Source organism: Enoplosus armatus, chromosome 6 (assembly GCF_043641665.1).
Source record: "Enoplosus armatus isolate fEnoArm2 chromosome 6, fEnoArm2.hap1, whole genome shotgun sequence".
In the NCBI taxonomy this organism is placed as follows: Eukaryota; Metazoa; Chordata; class Actinopteri; order Centrarchiformes; family Enoplosidae; genus Enoplosus; species Enoplosus armatus.
Genome location: NC_092185.1, coordinates 16235562 through 16257232, shown reverse-complemented (window position 1 = coordinate 16257232; position 21671 = coordinate 16235562). Strand labels below are relative to the sequence as shown.

The 21671-nt window shown below is 42.1% G+C and overlaps 1 protein-coding gene across 1 annotated transcript in view; it reads left to right on the top strand.

The window, feature by feature from the left end:
* ppm1h (protein phosphatase, Mg2+/Mn2+ dependent, 1H) overlaps positions 1-13845 on the top strand; it is a 29618-nt gene extending 15773 nt beyond the window's left edge. Inside the window, exons 5-11 of the mRNA XM_070907569.1 lie at positions 3548-3660; positions 3818-3902; positions 4112-4230; positions 9121-9184; positions 10806-10913; positions 13174-13325; positions 13698-13845. Coding sequence (XP_070763670.1) covers positions 3548-3660; positions 3818-3902; positions 4112-4230; positions 9121-9184; positions 10806-10913; positions 13174-13325; positions 13698-13845 — 789 coding nt within the window. The remainder of the gene's footprint in view (positions 1-3547; positions 3661-3817; positions 3903-4111; positions 4231-9120; positions 9185-10805; positions 10914-13173; positions 13326-13697) is intronic.
* Positions 13846-21671: the final 7826 nt, after the last annotated feature.

Below are 21671 nucleotides of genomic sequence, written 5' to 3'. Positions count from 1 at the left end.
GAAATCCACCATTTTAAACATTGCAGTTGATGTCACAGCGCCCCTCAAACCTCAAAGGCTGTCTCTAACTGTCACTAATTGTTTTTCAAGATGGTTACAGCAGCAGTGTTTTCTCCTCACCTGCAGGCTCTAATTACAGTGCCTGCTTTCTTCCACAGCTGTCATTTATTTAGATTTCAGTAATCATTTTTGTAAAATTAGATGCAATCTGGTTCAAATGGTTCACACATTTCCACTTGCAACAAAAAACTGTCACTTCTACTTTTGCTGAGTAACTACCGAAAAGTAGATTTTGGCAGAATCTCACCCCTAAAAGCCCCCCGTCTTATTTTTTTAATGAAGCTCATTCTTTAAGAAAATGGGAAGTGTCAGAGAATCTTGGGAAGGTTTCGTATCACTCTAAATCTTTGTCTCAGAGTTCACCGAGCCTCTGTATCTTATCAGCGGGGTCCGCCTTTAATTCTCCTCTTGCACGACTCACTGCATTCCTGTGGAAGCGGCCGGTTTGTGTGGAACAGCTGATGAAGCCCAATGAACACTCAGAGATGTGTAAACATGAAAAGCTACGTTTATCTCAGAGACAAAGGCTTATCAGCCAAACTGTTGGTTGGCCCGGGACAGAAATAAGAAGAAATGAGGTCACCAATGTCAGATGATCCTCTTCAGTGTAAGATATTTATTTGTAGCCCCTGTACCTGTGTGTGTGGTCAGGTTGAGCTATACTTGTGCCGACTGTCACTTGACATCTTTAGAAGAATCAGAATCAAAAACAGGTTAATTAGGGTCCGAGCACCGAATGGTGGAAGGAACTTATTTTATTTCAAGGAATTCTTCTTCTTCTTTTTTTGCTTAGTGTATTTTCACATACAAGGAATTTGCCTTGATATTATGGTGCATAACAATTTATTTATTAGAGAAAAGAAAAAGACAAAAAACAAGTACTGCAAAAGTCAAGAACCATGAATGTAAAACAGAAAAAATTGACGAGGCATCTTACTGTTGTGTGAGTATTTTAGGGCTCAATTTATGATTTGGGTTATCAGGAATAGTTTTGTGATTTTTTTTTTATTCTTCTCATCACAACCAAAATGTTGAACTATTCCCTTAAGTTTCTGTAATTGTTAGCATAATTCAGCATATGCATTTGTGTGCGTGTGTGTGTGTGTTTTGTTGTTGATGTTGCGTGGTTTGAATTGTCAAGAGTAGTTTAACAATCCTTCCTTTTCTGTCTTTGTTAATATTTTGTATTCCTGCTGTTATTCAGTGGGGTACAGCCAGGACAGGTTGCCAGTGTATCTCAGGGCAGTAGTTAATAGTAGTTAAGTAACCATTAATACATGAGTATTGACAGTCACAATGGCAAGGTGTGTGACTGTGTGAGTGTGTGTGTTGGCAGTGGGTTATTAATGCTCCTTTAGTATATTAATATTAATTTTCAAAAATAATTTGCCCAAAGGTCCTTCTTGCCCTGAAAAACAGCTGATGTGCCACTGATTTGGCTAATTAGTTCAAATGATTAATTCAGTTAATTACCTGTCTCACTGTCCATCATCAGAGTTTTCCATCTCTTCTGACGTTCAACCTCTTTTTCTGCCGTCGCTGTTCTGGATATTTTATTTTCCTATTTTTAGGCCGAATAGCTTTATGCTTTCTCTTGGATTCTGCAAACTCACTAAGAGATAACAATGCTAACAGCATGGAGGACGGGGTTTTTGGCCTGACCTTTAGCTCATGGTGGTACGGGGACTCAACAGAAGGTTTTGCCAATGAAGTCAAATCTTCTCTTCTGTGGCGAGTAAGCTGGTTTGAACATTGCTGTGAAGATGGTGGCCTTCATGACAGGGGGACCCACCATATGTTGAATAAAACCTATGAAACATTTACTCACATCTACTTTGAGTAGATTATTATTTTCTTCTTATTATATAGAAATATTTATTTAATTGGCCAAACACATCACTTAGTGGTCCTTCAGGAAGTATCTAAAAGGCTAAAAACAGTAGTTTGGTAGTTTGTCTATGGTGTACTTTGGCGTGTCCTTGACTGTTTTGAGTGGATTTCAGTGGAATATAATTATGATTAATATGATTTTTCTTTTTACTTACTGGATGACAACTTTATTTACAGTCATGGTATTTTCTTCTTTCAAGGAAACAATACAAATTTTAATATGAAGCAGAGCAGAAATGTTTTTTGCATCAGAATGGTAGTTTGGTAGAATGGGATGTGCATGTTTGGGCACTGCATGTCTGTGTCTCTCTCTCTCTCTTCCTGCTGGTGATTTAGCTCAGTTGGAGGAAGTGGAGCGGAGAAAGGTGTAGATGTTTATGCAGACATTTTCATTATTAAAGACTTTGCCTGCAGCAAGAGGTATTGGATACAGTGAGGATAAATATGTATGGCTCACTATGGATTCATAATTCATTCAGGGTGAAGGACACATTTGTTCACTCTCCCCAACACACACACAAACACGCACACACACACATATCCATCCTCTATACTCCTCAGCAACAGTGGTGTGTGTATGTGTGTGTTTTGAAGTACAAAATACTACAAAAATGTACACAAATACGTGCAGTCGTACACATACATCCAGTCACATAAAGGATTCCTTTTTATGCAGAACCGGGTACACACACACACACACCCACACACACACACACACACTTGCGCTCTGATTCGCACACACATCCATCTTTGCTTCCACACACAAACACACAGATTTATGCACACGTACACGTACAGTCCTGTCAGAGAAACACACATTCACAGAGTTGCAATCAGATGGAGTTCATCAGCAGCCGAGCAGAAGGTGATATGCTTTAGTTGGACGAACATCCCTCATGGGAAAACATGTTAGGGATGGCCTCGCTGCAAATGTGTTCGGCAGCATTTTTCAGCCCACTCAGCCTGTTGATAGTGAAGGAGGCTCCTGAGGGGTCATCCTTTTTCCCAGGATAACTTCCTGCTTCTGTTTTGCGATTAAAGCCCCCCCCCCCCCCTCGGGAGCTGTTAACCGCAGACCAACAATAGCCATGGAGAGCATAAAAGGGTTAAAGCAAGCGTGAGCAGCTTGGTTCAAATTTATGTTTGCATTTTGATTAATTTGCTGACAGGTTAATTATTCATCTAATTAATGAACTGATAGCAAGGATTTTTTCAAATCATTTTCTTGGTTTAATTAGCAACAAATTAATCTGGGCTAATTAACTGGTGTAATAACTAGCGGTCCCTCCAAACTTCCTCTCCCATCCTTTTGGTTTCCATTCCGTTTTATTGCTCCTTGACTTACAGCACTGTTGATAAATGAATTCATTATGGTGGTATAATTAATAATAGCATCATGGCGGGTTTTAAGTATCAAGGCAATATTTTACTCCGTAATCAGGTTCTTGCTTAAATGCTATGTGCCGCTGCGTGATAGGAAAAAGTTTTTGAAGGCCGTGATGATTAGAAACATGATTATATGCAGAGGATGGGTTTGGATTATGTGCTCTCATCAGAGCATTCATGTGTGTGTGTGTGTGTGTGTTTTTGTATTTAGGATGTGCAGATAGAAAAGGAGAAGGCAGTCTACAACATCTCAGGTGGCTGCACTGCTCTGGTGGTCGTCTATTTGCTTGGGAAGCTCTACGTAGGGAACGCTGGGGACAGCAGGTGAGATCCACAGACTCGTATACAGAATATTAGTGTAACCTTGCAATGAAACACACATGGCTTTTCTCTGTCGCTCACCTTCCTGTGCCCTGCAGCCAGCAGGAGCAACAGTGTCCCAGCTTAAATAACTTTTGTTTTGTCTGCTCCTCTCCCCCAGAGCTATCATTATCCGGGCCGGGGAAGTCATCCCCATGTCGGCAGAGTTCACACCGGAGTCAGAGAGACAGCGACTGCAGTTCCTGGTAAGAAAGAACCTTTCTAGTGAGCACAGCTGTCAGATATTAGCAGAACTGACCTCCCCTCCCGTTGAGACACCGGCTATGCTTAGCTCTGTCTCTCTTACACTGCTGCTCTCTCTGCCAGCTTAATAGACTATGGAATTGTTTTTCCTATCCCCTGGGCATGTCAATCTCCTTCTTTTTCTGCTTTTTTTTCTCTTTTCCTATCAAAGGCCTACATGCAGCCCCACTTATTAGGGAACGAGTTTACACATCTGGAATTCCCGAGAAGAGTCCAGAGAAAGGAGGTGGGGAAGAGGATGCTGTACCGTGACTTCACCATGTCGGGATGGTGGGTTGACTGATTCATTAAATTTTTGACTGATTTACTGATTTGATAAATCCCTTAATGTCAAATACAATGAACATGTGACATGGCATGCAAACTGTGAGGATACCCATGTTTTTTTCTGATTTTGCTCCTTCAATTAGTTTTTCCTCTGCCGTTCTGCTAAAATATTTAAGGCTAAATTCACATTTGTTGAAATTTTTTTACATCCTTACACTTCCTGTGTATCTGGCCGGATCCATTCATGAGCCCTCAGAGACAAAAAATTATGTGAAAATAGTTTCTGCTACCAAGCCTCATATAATTATGCCCTGCTGAAACATTGCTTTATGACATTATCTATGTTTGAGTGATTTCCTATAACGTACACCTCATGAAAATAGCCAATTGTAGCAATCTTCATCTTATTCGGTGTGCAGCTGTGTAAAAAAAGCCATTCAAAGCTTCACTATCAGAAGGAGGCCGGGAAATGGCCTTGACATTTCTGCTTCTGTGCGAGAGCAGAAGGTAAGAAGGAATCTGTGGGCACAGCAAGGACCCAGCTCTTTATCTTAATGTTGAGAGAGAGATAAAAAAAAGGTCAGAGATTGAGGTAGATGGTGTGAGAAGGAAGTAAAAAGAGAATACATAAAAGACTGAGAAACAGAAGGAATGTGAAAGCGAGAGAAAAGATAGTAGAAAAGTGTGAAGGGGGTAGTTTATCTAATTTAATTTGTAACAAGGACTTACCCTAAATTAACGCAATTACAGTTACAAAAACTACTACTAAGGTCACATTCCAGTTTGTTCAATTCCAATTATTAGCATTCTCTGCAATCAAAGAGGGCTGGCAATCAGCACTTTAATGAGTTTTAAAGCAAACTAATTATCTGTGCACAAAGTCAGTGTGAACTGTGGAAAAATGCTTAACCTCACTCACCAGTGTAGCAGCGTTTGCCAGTGCTGGAAGAAGTATTCATACTCATAAAAGTAGCATAACCACAATAAAGATTTCAAAACATATATAAAATATGATGCAGTCAGTAAACAACAGTATATTAATTAGCTCCACCTCAACAAGCTTCAACATTAAAATGCTGTTTGCACATGATTGAATCAGTAATAATAATCCCATCATATATTATAATATAACACTGGTGTGGGCCTTCTTCCTGCACAATGAGTACTTTTACCTTTTAATACTTTTAAGTACATTTAGCTGATAATACTTTTGTACCTCTATTTAAGTACAATTTTCAGTGCAGGACTTTTCCTTGTAATGGAGTATTTTCTACTTTTACTTTTACTACTTCTACTTTTAACTAGTTTATATATTACTGAGAGGTTGAATCTATTACACTATGTATCTCATAAGCTGATCATATGTTTTGTATGTAAAATTAAATACAGAACTTGAGTACTTGTACTTAGTGACCTACTATCACAGGTTGTTGCTCTGGTTCTTTATTCTTTACGTGTTTTAATTATGTCTACCCCTTGTAGAAAATGTGTTATGCATGTGTACACACTTACACACATGTATAGATATGTGAGTGGTAGGTGCAGGTGACCAAGGAGAGATGAACAGTATGTTTTCTGACTCCACCTCCGTGTGGTTGTGTTTTGCGGCGGCACTTGGTTCAGCAGATGTAGGTCAGCGGCTGTGTTCCTTATTGGGCCCAGAACTCTCTGCAGCCTGTCGTCTGCCTGCTTACTGTCTCAGCAGCGCAGACGGCCTGTGATGTATTTTTAATCAGGTTCTACCCATAACCCAGTTCTGCTCGCTTCACCCGGTCTACGTCTGGGTCTTAAATTAGTACCCTGTCAGCCGGCGTGGCTGATTGCCCTGATGTGCGTGGGTGTGACTTAACTGTGTCATATTGTATAGGTGCAGTTCAGGCGCTCCATAGGTACTCTTTATGTCTCTGCAGCTTTCTGTCTGTATATGTACATTCTCCTGTCTGTGCAGTATGTGCAGCCAGTGTTCCCACATGTGTGGGTGTAAGCTGCCATCCAAGTCCCTCAAAGGCATCCATGATCAAGGCCACGCTCTAATGAAGGCATACAGGTCCGCAGCCCACCTCTCTCTGTCTTCCTCTGTCGCTTTCCTTTCCTTCCCCCTCCCTCGGCCAGTTGGACTGAGAGTGTGAGCTGGCTTTGGCGCAGCAAACTGTTATGGTGGTCGCTGTCCAGGTTGGCAGGCGGCTTTGTTTGCCAGGCGTCCCAGAGTGATGAATGTTGAGCGGTCGGCCATGTTCGACATGATCCAAACACCACGGCAACACAGCCAGCCAGGCGGAGGGAAGGTGGGGAAGAGAGTGGGTGGCTGGCGAGGACACAGAGAGAGGGGGGAAAAAAGAACAAATGAGAAGGAAATTGCTTCAAAGACAGAGAGAAATGTAAGAAGACTGGAGATAGCTGCAAAGATAGAAATAGAGATAAAAGAGGAGAGGAAAAGGCAAGGAAGAAAAGGGGTTGGTAAGATGTAAAGATAGAAAAAAAAAAGGAAGAAGTTGGTGTGTAGGCCACACAGGAGGGCGATGATAAATGAATTGTGCTCAAGCTGTCTCTCTTTAGTGCCCACGCCCACTGGGGTGTCTGTCCTCCCCATGATCCTATAGACAATGACTGAGAGAGTGACTAACACACACCTTCATCACTATCATACATTTTCACTCCCTCTCCTGCTCCTCCCTCTCTTCTCCCTTCTTTTTTTCCACGATGCCTTTGTACCGATACGACTGATGCCTACAGCTTACGTGTGGATAGTCGTCGGGTCACTGCCATTAACTCTGGCCTCGCTTTGCTCCTGAAAGCACCGGTCAATCTCTGAGAAGCCCATCAAGGTTGGCCAAAAAGTTTATTTAAACCCAACCGTCAATTGCACCAATTTGTCTGACTCATCTGGTGCTGACACAGGCCCGCCACAATGTCACCTCAAAGTCTGTCGACGGGTGCTTGTGTGTGTGTTTCTGTGTGTATAGATGTATATAATAGTGTGTGTGCGGATCAGGATGCTGAGCACACCCTGCTAATGTTTCTCTGTCACCCCTCTTTGCACCGAGTGGAGATGACATCACTCTTCTCCTCTCCTGCCCGTCTCTTGTCACCTGCAGAGAGGATGATACAACCCCCTCCTTCCCTGAATCCCTCTCTTCCTCTCCCCTCCCCCACTCCCTCTCACTCTCTCAGTCAGTCACACTCTGCAACGTATCGGGCGTCTAAGCAGCCCTTGAATGTGAAAGCGGTCAGTGTTGTGGTCAAACAGTGCGGCCCTTAAGCAACTCTACTTGCCGTTTTTGGACTCTGTGTCCCAGGAGGCAGGTATCATAAGAGGATTAATGTGTGTCTCTGTCTGTCTGTGACACATCTCAAGTCTGACAGGATGGATTGGCTGTAAACACAAGTTTTGACAGCAGGCTCTGGGGATTCCATGCAAGACATCTTTGAAATAATGACATAAAGTGTGTGTTTCTATGTTGAAGTTTAACACTTAAATGTGAAATACTCAAATGAAAGAAGCTATATGACCTGCCCCAGTTTCATTAGTGCCTCTTTTAACGCTCAGTTTAAGTTTGACATCATCAAACTGCTGTTTTAGAGGTTTTTCCACACCATGAACACTGCATAACATTAGTGAGGAAACTCTTCTATGGACCGTTATTTTGTGCTACAGCTCTCTGCTCACAAGAGTCTCAGGCTCCAAACTGTATTTCTGTGTTTGTGGGCTACGTTCGCAGCGATAGTCCTCGCTCTGCACACTGTTAAAAAAGTGCTGAGTGCAGCAGTATAGCGCTCGCCTGAGGTGGAAACATATGGTCTCTCTGAGTGGAAGCAGCAGTAATGTGAAAACCATCCTGGTCCCTGCTAATCTGCTTCACAGCAGCTGAAATACATTGGATAAGGTGTGTGGGGAAGGCCTGGGTCACATGATATTTGCAAATAACACTAGATTTGTTTTAAGCAGCTTTTTAGACTAGATCTTTTTCACTGTCAAAAGCAGTTATAACAATTATGAACACTTCTTCCCTAATTTCCTCCCATCTAAAGGCTAAAATATAGACCTTATAAACGTTATTTGACCCATGTAAGGACTGTGCCTTCAAACTCAGCCAGATTTTCTGTCTATGTGTGTGAGTTGTGAATGGAAAACTTTGTCCTGGCAGCTCTTCTGGAAATTGGCTCAAATTTGTAATGTTTCTGATACTGTATAGTGACACAGCTGTTCCTCTGAAGTAGAACTGGAGAAAAGTATACTGGCTATGAGCAAGGTTTCTTCTCACTGCAAGTCTCTGAGCTGTAGAGGTGAAACATAGTGTATCTAAAGACCTGGCATGAAGACATACAGTATTATACAGTCCTTTTCCTTGTGCTGCAGCTCTGTCTGGTCCCAGTCTGAAGGTGGTAAATTATTCATTAGTTGGGGAAGTTTAAACACTGCTCTGAGAGCAGGGGAATGTAAACGTGGATATTCTTGCATCATTCAGCTGTTCTACATCCAGACCTTCAGCTACATACATGCATGCACACACACACACACACACACACACACACACACACACACTGCCACAGCCAGTCCCAGAAAACCAACAGCAACCGTAAACCAAGAGTGTCTCATACATATAGATATATAGTGTCTCACTCTTTGTCGCAAGGGAGACTTTTGCAGGATCAGTTAGAAAGACAACAACAGGAGAGATATGCTAAGGCTCTGTGTCGTTGATGTATGATGTCTGGGTGGATTTTTTTTCCTCACAGTCTCTCTTTTTCCTCCTAGCGAACTCTTTCTTTCTGTGCCAGTCGCCTCGGAAGCAGGGCCTGCGGGGGGTGCGGAGGCAATGTATCTCCAGGGCACGTGTACGCTGCCTGCCATAAACCAAAAACCCATTAAAGTGTCCTCTCTCCTCTGCGCAGGGCATATAAAACCATCGAGGACGATGACCTAAAGTTTCCACTGATCTACGGCGAAGGGAAGAAGGTAAGAAGTGCTCGGCGGCCGCTTGCTGACAGAGTTACTCCCACGGCCTTGTGCGCCTCGCCTGTAATCAAAGCTCGCCAGGGCACCATTAGTCAGCCCCCCCTGTCACTGTGTGGAGGAGCTAGCCTGTGGAAAGCATTCCTGACCTCTTTTTCCACAAGGATTCACATCCTGCGCCAACCTACTGCACAGAAAATATCTCTGCTCTAATGGACTTTGTGCTTTTATGTCCCTCAGCAGGTAAAATGTAGCACTAACACAGCTAGGGGTCAAAGGTGGGACTCTTATTGGAGCCACCCGCTAGATAATGAAAATGTGATAAAAGGCGGATGAAAAGTGTCCAAAAAGTGGCACATGTTAATTGGAATATAACGTCGCTAAAACACTGACTTGCAGGAGAATCTTGTCAGTGTTTTGACACAAAACAAAAAAGAAAAGGTCAAGAGCTCAGCACACTGTTCCTGACATTTTCCTTTCCAGTGATGCTGTACGTGTGGTGGTGTGCAGCATCTTGTCCTTGTTGCATTGAAAAGGTCACAGAGGAAACACGATAGATCTGAATATGATCTCACTGTGGCCTTCTCCAGGTTTCTATTTAACACAGACAGACAGTAGATTTATGTTTGACTGATGACTAGGGCAGATGTCACCCCACGGTGCTCTCTGCCTGCAACCACATTCGGGTTTACCCCTGCACAGTTGGCCGTGCCCACGTCGCGTCCTCTCCCTTTGAAGTGAGGCACGGAGATGGATGGCTAGATAGAGTGAGGGGGCTTTGTGCGAGGGAGAGCAACGCCAGAGCACTTCAAAGCCCGGCGCGCAGCCTGCTGGGCCCCAACGCTCAACAATTAATCCCAGGATGTTTCCCCTTCTCCGCCGGAGGAGGTTTGCCGCCACTTTGAAACACTCTCCTCTCTCTCCACCTCTCTGTCTCCTCTCTCCCTCGCTGTGCTGCATACTGATCCAGGCTCGTTCCTACCAGTCCTCGCTCGCCCTCGCACTCCTCTCCCCGTCCTTATGTGCCGCCCTGTCTCAAACGCTATACAGTAGATTCAATTAGCCCAGTTCCCCGGTCCTGTGCCAGCAGCCATATTTAGAGGCGGCAGTAGCGATCTGTGCAGACAGTAGGAGTCAAAAAGAGATTCGTACAGCTTACAAATGAGTTTGATGGCGTCTGGGGCTCTGGGAACGATCATTAGGCACTCACAAAGAAGATGCTGACGATGAGCTCGTGTTTATTTGCCTAAATGCTGCTCATCCATCCAGATAAAGATTCCCACTGGGAGTAGCCTGTATCTGTCAGTGAAATGTCACAAGGGATGTGTCATGCAGGTTATTCTTTTCTCTTTTAAGTCTAAACTTCATCCAAGGAGGAGTATATAAGCTCTTGGTCAAAAATATCTTGCTTCACAGTTAAACTTATATATTTCAGAAACCTGCCTGATACAGACACTTGCAGTTCACAGCTGTCAGTAAAGAATATATTAAATATCTTAAATGAGCCACTGCAGCTTTACTCTGGAGGAAATGGGATGAACAAAATAAAAAGCACTCTTTCAGAGAAGCCGAACTGTAAGTCGACTGAGTTGGTTGTGCTTTTCATGCCTCTGATCTTTTGCAGGCTCGTGTGTTGGCGACCATCGGGGTCACCAGAGGTCTCGGTGACCACAATCTCAAAGTGCACGACTCCAACATTTACATAAAGCCCTTCCTGTCCTGCTGCCCAGAGGTAGGCTCCATTTTGAATTTTGTCCATTATTATGTATATTTCCCTTCACCATGTGTACAGACAAAGTGAAATTACTCATTCACATTATCCTTTATACATTAACAGGGATTTGCTTGTTTTTACTTATCCACTCTTCTCAAACTGTCACTTCAATTAGTGATTTCCTACATTTCCAGTATTTGGATTGAACAGTATCTATCTTCTAGACAAGGGATATGAACTTTTTGCTTGCAAAAAAGGTGAATAATCAAATAAATGTCAAAGGTGCCACGGCCTCACATTTATAATTGTTATATTTATTACAAATATTTCTGCTGCCAAAAAACATAAACATCATCGACATTTAGGCATTTATGCATATGAAAAACACAAAACTGAATAATGGAAATGCAACTCACATCAGCAACAGTTCCCAGTGTTACAGTATTTTATGGTGGATCTTTCCTTTTATTTTACCTCATAACCCCAGCCTCCTGATAAAAGGAGAGCGCAGAGCTAACGATGTAAAATGCCTTAAGCCATTAACAGTCCAAACTGTGGACTACATGGTCAACGTGCACATTAACATTCCCCACCGGCCGTCGCTCTCAAATGACTCCTTTCCTTCCCGGTGTCTACTGCACATGATTGCAGTAGTCACGAAGCCCATGAATTCTCTTGATCTTTAATTCATTGCCCTCTGAGTTCAGTCACAGTTCAGCCTCCTTGTTGATGAGGAAGTCTATTGTTTCAGATAGAGTGTAAACACTTTATTATGTGTATGTAAGACATTGGTTACTCCTGGGCGTTTAATGCAGGAAAAAATAGACAATTACTATATAAAGAAATCCCATGTGTGGGAGAGGTGGGAGAGCGTACTGCAGAGATTGTGAAAAACACGTCCTGCAAACAGATCAAATTAGAATTACTGGTTGCCTTGAAGTCTGAGAAAAAAGCTAACCTTGACACTTGGAGTCATCAGATCATATTCATCATGAGATCAAATATGGGCGTTGGGTCAGAAATCAAATGCTCTGGTCATCGCTCCTCTTCCACATTTTGTTGCTGTTGAAATCCCTGTTTTGAAATCGATTCTTGGAACTGTCGTCTCTTTCAATGAGAGCCTCATTCCTTTTCTCTTTTGCAAAGCTTGACCATGATCCACGCTGAGGTCATTCTGATTCCTTTTACGACCGCTTTCACAGGTGCTGTGTCACGCTGTGCTCTTTTAGCAGTAGCCTCTGCAGTACGTTGGGGTGTCTGCTGTGAATAGGCAACTCCCCCACAGTAGCAAAGGAATTACTTGAAGCAGCCAAACTAAGGCAGTTTTGTTTTTCTCCCAGTCCCAAGGCCACTGGGTGATTTTGCTTGCTATTTCAGAGTATACATTTGTTCAGGCATAGTAATTTGAGAGATTGTGCCTCACAAGAGTTGCCACAGTAACATACCTTTTCTAAGGATATCTTTGAAAGATTGAAGACATCAATAACCTTCAGAAATACATATAGAGGACGATGTTCCAAGAAATGACAATTAAAGGCTGAAAAAAAAATCATATTTTCGCACTTACCTTCTGTGGTATGTAGCCCTGCACATAGTTTTTTTTTCTATTGCAAAGGTTTTTTGGTTCCTGTATTGTTTGTGGTGCTCACTTCAGTGAAAAATGATATTTAGGAAGTTTAACAAGTAACATGTCCTTCTGGAAACAGCGTCCCGTTACTCCGAATAATCTTGCTGTGGACGGTTTTCTACCAAAGAAATGATCTGATCTGACATATGTCAACAACTATTTGAACATTCAAGTTCCCCAGATGATGAATCCTAATGCTTTTGGTGATCACATGTGATTTTATCAAAATGTCTATTTGTCCAATTAGTTTATAACCAATCCCATGCAAAACTGAAATTCCCGTCATCCTGAGCTGTACTTAATGTTAAGTGCTAATTAGCAAATGTTAGCATGCTCACACATGGAACTAGGATGGTGAACATTACCTGCTAAACATAAGCATGCTAACATTAGCTTTGTCCCAATTCCATGCTAATTCTAAGCAGATTTTCATCATGTAGTGTGTTTACTCTGGAAAAGTGACAAAATAAAGTATATTCAACACAATCAGTTCTTAGTAAAAATCCCTTTATCTTTGAGTAGGCTGTTGATGTACACTATTCATCACTAATCCACAATTTCTTTCCTGTCCTTTCCATGCAACAGGTTCAAGCAATTCCTTGAAACCATACATCTCTCAATCCTTGCCTCTCTTTTTCCCTTCACCTTCAGGTCAAAGTTTACCCTTTGGCGCAGTGCGAGCACGGAGCTGATGACGTCTTGGTGCTGGGAACTGACGGTCTGTGGGACGTCCTCTCGAGCCAGGAAGTAGCTGAAGCAGTCAGCTGTTTCCTGGCAAACTGCGACCCAGACGACCAGCACAGGCACGTTTGCTCATCGCATAGCTGCAGCCGCCAGTCAGGGCTGAACTCCCTTTCACCCCTGTCTTATTTGTAGAGGATGAACGCCGTTATCTTGTTGTAATTATGCAAATTTCCAAACATTTAGATAAGTAATTTCTCTGATGTCAAGGAAAAGCTTGTAAGACTTAACGCGGCGCTCTGACTCTTCTTCTCTAGTGAGCTTAGTTTCCAAAGTTCACGTAATATTTTCAGATTTTTTTTTTTCATCTGGCTGCGTAAAGATGTATTTAGTTAAATACTGTGCATAATTCTTATCAGATTTAACCATTTATCTTATTGTATATCACCATGCTATGACTACAGCTTAATCATTTATCACTTTTGCTATGTCAGGTACACAATGGCAGCTCAAGACCTTGTGATGAGAGCACGAGGGGTGCTGAAGGATCGAGGCTGGAGGATATCCAACGACAGATTAGGCTCCGGAGATGACATCTCTGTCTACATCATTCCCCTCATGTACGGCAACAAGCAGAACTAGCCAAGCTACGAAACTACAACCACCACCGAAACATAACCCTGCCTTGACCTCCCAACTTCACTTCTGCAATTTCCCCTCATCCCCTGTGCTCTTTTTAAAGTGCTTTAGTGTGGACTTCCTCCTCTGCTGAGGGATCCAAGATGTTTCTGGTCAGAGATGGGATTTCTGTCCAGGCTGTTTTCCTCTTGATCATCCTCAATCAGGATGATCTCTTTTTGTCCCGTCCTTTTTATAGAATAAAGCTGTTTTTTTTTTTTCAATCTCGAGGAAGCCATCATGAACCTTGTTGTGGGGCAAAGGTTGAGAGCATGGACTCTCATAATTGAGATGATGACTGTTACTAACTAATGCACAATATTTATAAATGTGAAAATGTAAATACTCCAAGGCATAAGACATTTGAGAAGTGTGTTTGGTTGAACACCTGTACAGTGTAAAAAAAAACTAACCTGAAGACTGATGTCCTGCATATATGAATCATACCTCTTCTGTCCCATGTAGAGCTTTGAAATTAGCCAAGTTCAGTCATGTGCAAGTGTTAGTCTGTTGTCCAAAGGAGACAAAAAGCCTTCTCTGGACAGTGTGTCAGCTGGTTCTTCTAATGCTGCAGTTGCTATTTTTGCTCATTTGCACCCCTTGCAATACTGTACTCACTATTAAGGAAAACGACTTCCTTTGAAAATGAAGAAACACATTTATGAAGAATACACTAACAGGAGGAGTCACCCTCCAGATTTTGGTGTCAGCTAAATGTCACCCTGCTTACAGTATCTTGTCATACGATTAAATCTAGCCCACATTAATTCAGATTTAAGAAGGAAAAACAAAGAAGTCTTTCTTGTGCACTCATTCATCATCAGCCATCTACCTCATAATTTCCGTCCTTTTATTGTTTTACACATAACAAATGTTGTCATTGCCATCTTTGGGCGGATGTTTGCATGCTACATCAGGTGCACAGTCACCTGCTACCTGTGCCATTATTTACTTACATTGTCATACTTTGCTCCTGCAAGATTTCAGAAAAGCGCTGAAGCAAAAACAAAAGCCACCCAGGAAACTGCATGATGGGTATACTGTTGTTTACAACAGTATATACACATATAAATTGCTACCCCACTGTCATGCTCTCATGTTCACCTTTTCTCAGTATCAGTTGGATATATTGTCCCTATTAAGATAAACCCAACCTTATGAATAGCAGGTGCCTCTAACAATAAGAATCGCTCTGACTTTAACATGTCACTTAAAAGGAACTTAAGACTATCACTGCAGACAATTAAATAGACAACACTTACCTTATGTGTCTCTACAATCAATATTGTTCCCTGATTCAGTCTTCTACATTTACATGTTCATTTAGTTTAGTTGTAGTTTTCAGCCTCTACTAATTGTGCACAAATCTTGTATCTTAACTGCTGTACGAGTGGCTGAAACTGGTGAAACATGGAACAGAGTAACTTAATTTAAATGTAAAATTGTAAATAATGTTTCCAGTGGACACTTCTCTCCTTTTCTGTTACCGTAAGTGATGTACATCTTACTGAAACAAACAACATAAATTTGTACTGTTTTGGAAACCTAGAACAGTGTAAAAAATGGTTTACATGCTCACTTTTTCTGCTCTATTAAAAACAAATTGACAATTTCTGACCTGTTGAACACTTTTTCCACATCAACTTGCTGCGTCATTGATTCAAAGTTGGTGTACTAACTGTAGACAGTCAAGCCAGATGTGAGACTTGTGGACTTTATGGTATTTTAAAGCTTGCATGGATACAATTTATTTAAACCTACAACTTCTAAGACCTAAAACCAAATTCATGACCTGCCTGCAGTGGTGGAATGTAACCAAGTACATTTACTCAAGTACTGTAATTTTGAGGTACCATTTTATGCTACTTTATACTACTACTTATTATTATACTACTTCACTACATTGTGGAGGCAAATATTTACTCCACTACATTTATTTGACAGCTGTAGTTAGTAGTTACTTTGCAGATTTAGATTACGAATACAAAATATAAATCAACTAATACATTTAAATATATTATTATAGGTTAAGTTACCCAGCAGTACATGCAATTAAAATTAGCCTTGACTTATACACTCTTATTACTCTTATATAATATGCACCGATTCTGAAATGAGCCGTTTTGCATAATGAGTATTTTTACTTTTGGTAGTATTTTTGGTATTTTGATGCTAATATTTTTGTACTTTTACTTCAGTACGATTTTAAATGCAGGACTTTTACTTGTAACAGAGTTTTCTTTACACTGTAGTAATGCGACTTTTACGTAAGTGAAAGATCTGAATACTTCTGCTGCCTGCCTGCACTGCTGTTAAACTCCTTCTTAGATGTAATTAAATTCTGATATCCAGATATTTGACAAATCTGAAAGGGAATGCAAGTCTTGTAAGAAATTTCGTAGGAACTCTAGGCTTGAATGGGGACAAACTCCCTTACTCTCCAGCAACTGTATAGAATAAGACCATCACCACTCTGACAAACTGTGTCAAGTGAGTCCCAAAGCAATATGTGGATGAAGGGTATCAGTTCACAGAATAGCCTGACAGAAGATTTCATGGTGGAGGCTGCTGCGAGGGGCGTAATTCGACACCGAAGCACACACACACCCTGAAGTGATGAAAGACAACTTGATAACTTGACGGGAAAAAAGTGCATGAGATGTTCTTCCCCATTTCAACTGCTCTTACACTTAAGTAGAGTAAATGAGAGTGGGTGTGGAACAGTGAGGAATAACTTCCTAATTTTTAGGCGGAACTAGTTAAGTACTACCGAACTGCTGTGATACCAAATACTTGAAAATACCTGACAGACCAAAGATGGATATTAAATCACAGGATAAAGCCTTCATAGTTCATGACGTGACAGCGGTATCATATGAAAGATGATGGATTCCTTAGTCTATGGGTTGTGAATAGTGAAAGGAAACCTGATGGTTTTTGGCAGCAGACAACCTGTATTATATACCTCCTAGTATTCAAACGTTTGGGGTGAATCAGTGTGTTTTCCCTGCTCTTTTATACAGTACCCCATAGAGAAAGTCTTTCCCTCTGAAAGCCTGTATCAGTGAGCTTATTTTTGGCTGCTGCTGCTAATAGCCAACATTTTATTTCCAAATGATTCAGAAGTACAGCAAGGATCTCACATTTCTTCCCAAAATGTTATTCTTTGTATGGTGGAAATACCTCAAACAGAATCAAGACCCTAATGTGACACTACAAACGTGAAACCCCTGCTAGTAAAAATCATAGCGACAGTTAGGGACTGTGATGTGTCCAACACTATCAGATACTTTTAAGTTCTATACATCTGGAGATGGAGCTGTGGTTAAAATTGTCATAGTAAGAAAAGCACAGGTGTTGCTAATAACATTAACAATGGCTCTGTTCTATTCACGTGCCCCAGTAAGTCATGACAGTGTGACAGTGAACCAGCATGCACAATACCAGGACCCCTGAAACTGAAGCAGCTAAATGGAATTCAGCCATCATCCATTTTATTATTTACACCTGTACTCTTCTTACTGTGACATGTCTTTTGTGAAAAGGGCCTACATGGGGGAATTGTTTTTGTTTCATTTTATATCTTACGAAGCATTTTTATAACTTTTCTTGAAAATTAGAACATCAAGGCATGTAAAACTGGAATCATGAGAACTCAAGCATTAATAAGAACTTTCTTTTTTTTGTGCTGAGGAAGTTGGGTGGATTAAGTTTCAAGTAGTCCACACACATCGACTTGTATCAGAGAGCTAAATCAGTGAGACTGTTTGCAACTGAGACCAATTAATATGCGCCGCTGCAAAATACAACTTAATATGTGCATGTACACATTTTCACCTCTTTACTTGATCAATTATCTTTTTATTTTATTTCCTTGTCTTTCTCTTTTGTCTAAAAGTAAAAAGTAAAAAGTAGATGAGACACATAGGGTGGGACGTAAAGCCGAGGGATTACAGAGCAGAACTCTTTTTTTTCTATTCCTGTTATCCAACCCACGCTTGAAGATTAGGGTATGAACGCATCACACACACACTCAGACCATCACGAAGTGCTCTCGTGGGAGTCTCACACTCCTGGGTCCTCTGCAGGAGCTGGAGGGCCATCTGGTCCCCACAGGCCAGTGCTGCGTCCTCCTCCAGTCTGGCCAGCACTGATCTGGCACTCCACCCCTACTCTCCACACGTGTGGTCCAGATTGGATGACGGCAATCATGACACAGTCATTCCTGTAGGTGGCTTGTTTTTCCAAGGTTACAGCACTCCCACCCCACCCGTGGACAGATCTGAGAGAGATGCTGAGTGGGCTTGCAGCGAGATATTCATCTCTTGTACTGGAAAGGTGACACGCTGCCGGGGCCACAGCCTTCAAGCCTCCTTTCAGAGGAGGAGTGAAAAGATACAATTCTTTTTATATAATTTTTTTGACAAGGGCTTTTTCCTGCATTTCTTTATATATATATATATATATATATATATATATATATATATATATATATATATATATATATATATATTTCAGTTCAAAATCTAAAGATATTCAGTTTACTATAATCTAAAAGAAGAAAAGGAAGCAAATCCTCACATTTGAGAGCCTGGAACTATCAATGTGTTATGTGCCGTTATTGCTTGAAAAGTGATTCAAACAATGAATCAATGATCAAAATAGTTGTCAGATAAATGCCTGGCGATGGACTGACTGCTTCAGCTCTACCTATTGCTGATTATTCTGTTGATTATTTCCAGATCAATTTATCATTAGTATATCAAATGTCAGATCACTGGGAAAAATGACAAGCCCATGCAACCTGAAGACATCTTGTTTTCAATCCAAAAGTATAAAACCCCAAAGATAACCAAATTTACAATTAGAGCTGCAACAAGTGATTAACTGATCAAAAAAAAAACTAATCGGCAACTATTTTAAACCGATGAATGGTTTAAGTCATTTTTCGAGACATTTGACATGGTTACAGGTGCTTAATACACCACTTTTCTTGGTCTTACTTCATAGGTTCTTGAATATTTTGGGGTTTTTGACTGTTGGTCGGACCAAACAAGACATTTATTGACTGAATCGCCTCGTCTTCAAGGATATTTGGCATGTTTTCTTATGTTTTACAGACCAAGTTATTAATCAATTAATTGAGAAAATTATTGGCAGATTAATCTACAATGAAAATAATCGTTATTTGCAGCCCCATTTAAAATCATATAAAACAAAGGAAACCAGCATGACATTTGAGAAGCTGAAACCAGCAAATGTTTGGTATTTTGCTTGATGAATGACTATCAAACCAATCGGACCAACCAACCAGTTTAAGGACTAATTCCAAACATGTTGCATTACAGAGGCAGCATGTGTGTGAGTACACACGAGGGTCGACTGTCCTGTCAGGACCAGGGTGCGGCTGCTTCAACGGTGCAGCTGTGATACCCATCTGAGTGGGCAGATTTTCCACAGGGGGCTCTAATTTACTGCTTTAGGGCTTCGGCTGCCTGAAGTATGATTTATCTGCGGCCCGGCCCAAATGAGAGCGTTGACACAAGATGGATGAGGAGGACATGGGCTGCCTCTGCGCTGCTCACTGGTCCATAGGCTGGCTCTTTTTACAGTCAGAATATGATAAATGATGTTTGGTTTTACGCAGGGGGGGGGTGGGGGGGGGTTACTTGTATTTCTTGCATGAGACAGACACTTATTTGAATATATCTAATGCAGACCTGTAGGACTGTTACTCAACAGGCTTGACAATAACTGCAAGTCTCATGTGTGGTTTGTTTACTAGTCTGCTTCTTCTGCAAAGGGAAAGCACTCCCTCTTTTCAACCTACGTGCATCTCTACAATGAGTAGCTGGAGTAGAATTCATTGTACAGCACAGATGCTAGTGGGCAGGAGTGTGGCCCAAGATGAACATAACTCTGCCTAACACACCATCAAGTGTGAACTCATGAATATTTAATGGGAGTCTTCTTGGAAGGTCAAATGCAGGATTCAATCTTCAATCAGTCTGTCATTGAGTGAGCAGCGTGCTCTCATCTGGGCTGTGGGGGTCTGAACACACGACTGCAGCCCCTGCACGGTTTCATCGACCCAGGCTGCCTGGCCCCTGCAGCCAATCAAAGCTTATTACCCATTCCGGTCCCCACCCCCACCACGAGACCCATGACTGCCCATACTAATGCGATACAGAGCAGCCAGATGCTGTTGGGCAGCAGAGGGAGGATTTCAAAGGTTAACTCTCAACGCATGACCCACATCAGCGCTCTGCTCCCAGACCTCAGCGAGGACACCACTGCTGAAACGCCTGTGGGGGGTTTTAGGTCATGTGGTGTGTCAGTCTGTGCATACCACAGAGTTCAAGTACTGAGGCACACACCGCCCAGATTTAGCATAATAATCAGATTATTAGGTGAACAGTGCCAACAGCGCTGCACAGATCTATGCCTGAGCTCTGCCCTGCATAGAAGAGGTGTTTAGGTGCAAGAGGAGCACACACACACACACTATCTGCACCAATGTCTGATGGTATGCAGCATTATCAACAAAGGACGTCGGGGAGAGCCATAAAGCCAGCTTGCGTGTATCAGAGCAGATGTATTGTAGGATACCTCTGTGGGCAGCAGGAGCCACGTCACTCCTCTCCTCATAGCAACAGTACTGTTGACCTACATGCTTCCTACACAGCCCACTCCGCCCGAGGTGGTGGAAAACTATGCAAATCCTTACGACTCGTGCATTTTAAAATGTGCATACAAATTATAAAAACTTGCCTATCGGATTTCCAGCTATTGCATGCAAGCTTTCTCCCCCATCCTGCAAAAAAGGGCTCAATGGTACCAATTAAAATGCATGTGACTGAGTCTAAATCTCACATTAGGTCTGAGTGTAAAATTAAAACTGCATACAACACATTGCTTTTTCTCCCCACAATCGTTCACTATTTTATTGGATGAAACATTACACAATTCTCATACGGCTTCGGCGCAAAAATGCAACAACGCAACCACAAGCCTTTTTTCCGTTTAAAAGCAGTAGCTTCAAATATAACACGGTAGCAAACTGCAACGCTAGCGGTGTGCATTACCTGTTAAAACCGTATAAGAGCGCTGAGAGCAGGGCTTTCTCCTCGGCTGAAGTGGAGGCACCAGCACTGGCAAGGCAGTAGCTTGCGCAGTCATCTCCATAGCGGGCAGTGTCACAACCCAACCAACAGCACAAACTACTACCTCAGCCAGTACGTGGTCAAAATGCGAGAGAAAGACGAAAACCAGGACATTAAAGAAAAGACAAAAAATATTATTTATATACATCGTAAAGCCAAAGACATGCGACGCCTCGACCGCAGCGACATTCCCATGCAGCCGGAGATGCTCCGTCCTCTCCCGCGTCGCTCCTCTTCTGTGCAGACTTGAAATAAGAGGGAAACCCCGCCCAAGCAGACCTGCCCACCCCCCCCCCCCCCTCCTCCTTCTTCTTTCTCCTTTTCTTCAGTGCAAACCACAAAACGGTCCATTCCCCTCAAATGACCTCCTGGATGATCCAAAACTCGGGCTCGTGGACCTCCAGGGGACACTGACACACACTAACCCCGGAACCCAGAGGTAGCCGAGGGGCCCCTGCTGCATGCAGTGACGGCTCACTATGTGATTTCAAGGGTGCAGGCATCGAGCACAAACATTTCAAGTGTAAATAGGTGTTTTCCATCCCTGAGGTTTCCCTATTGTCACTATAACCCCACCTACTGTACAGTACTGACAGCTCTAAGACTAAACTTGAACACCAGAGCCTC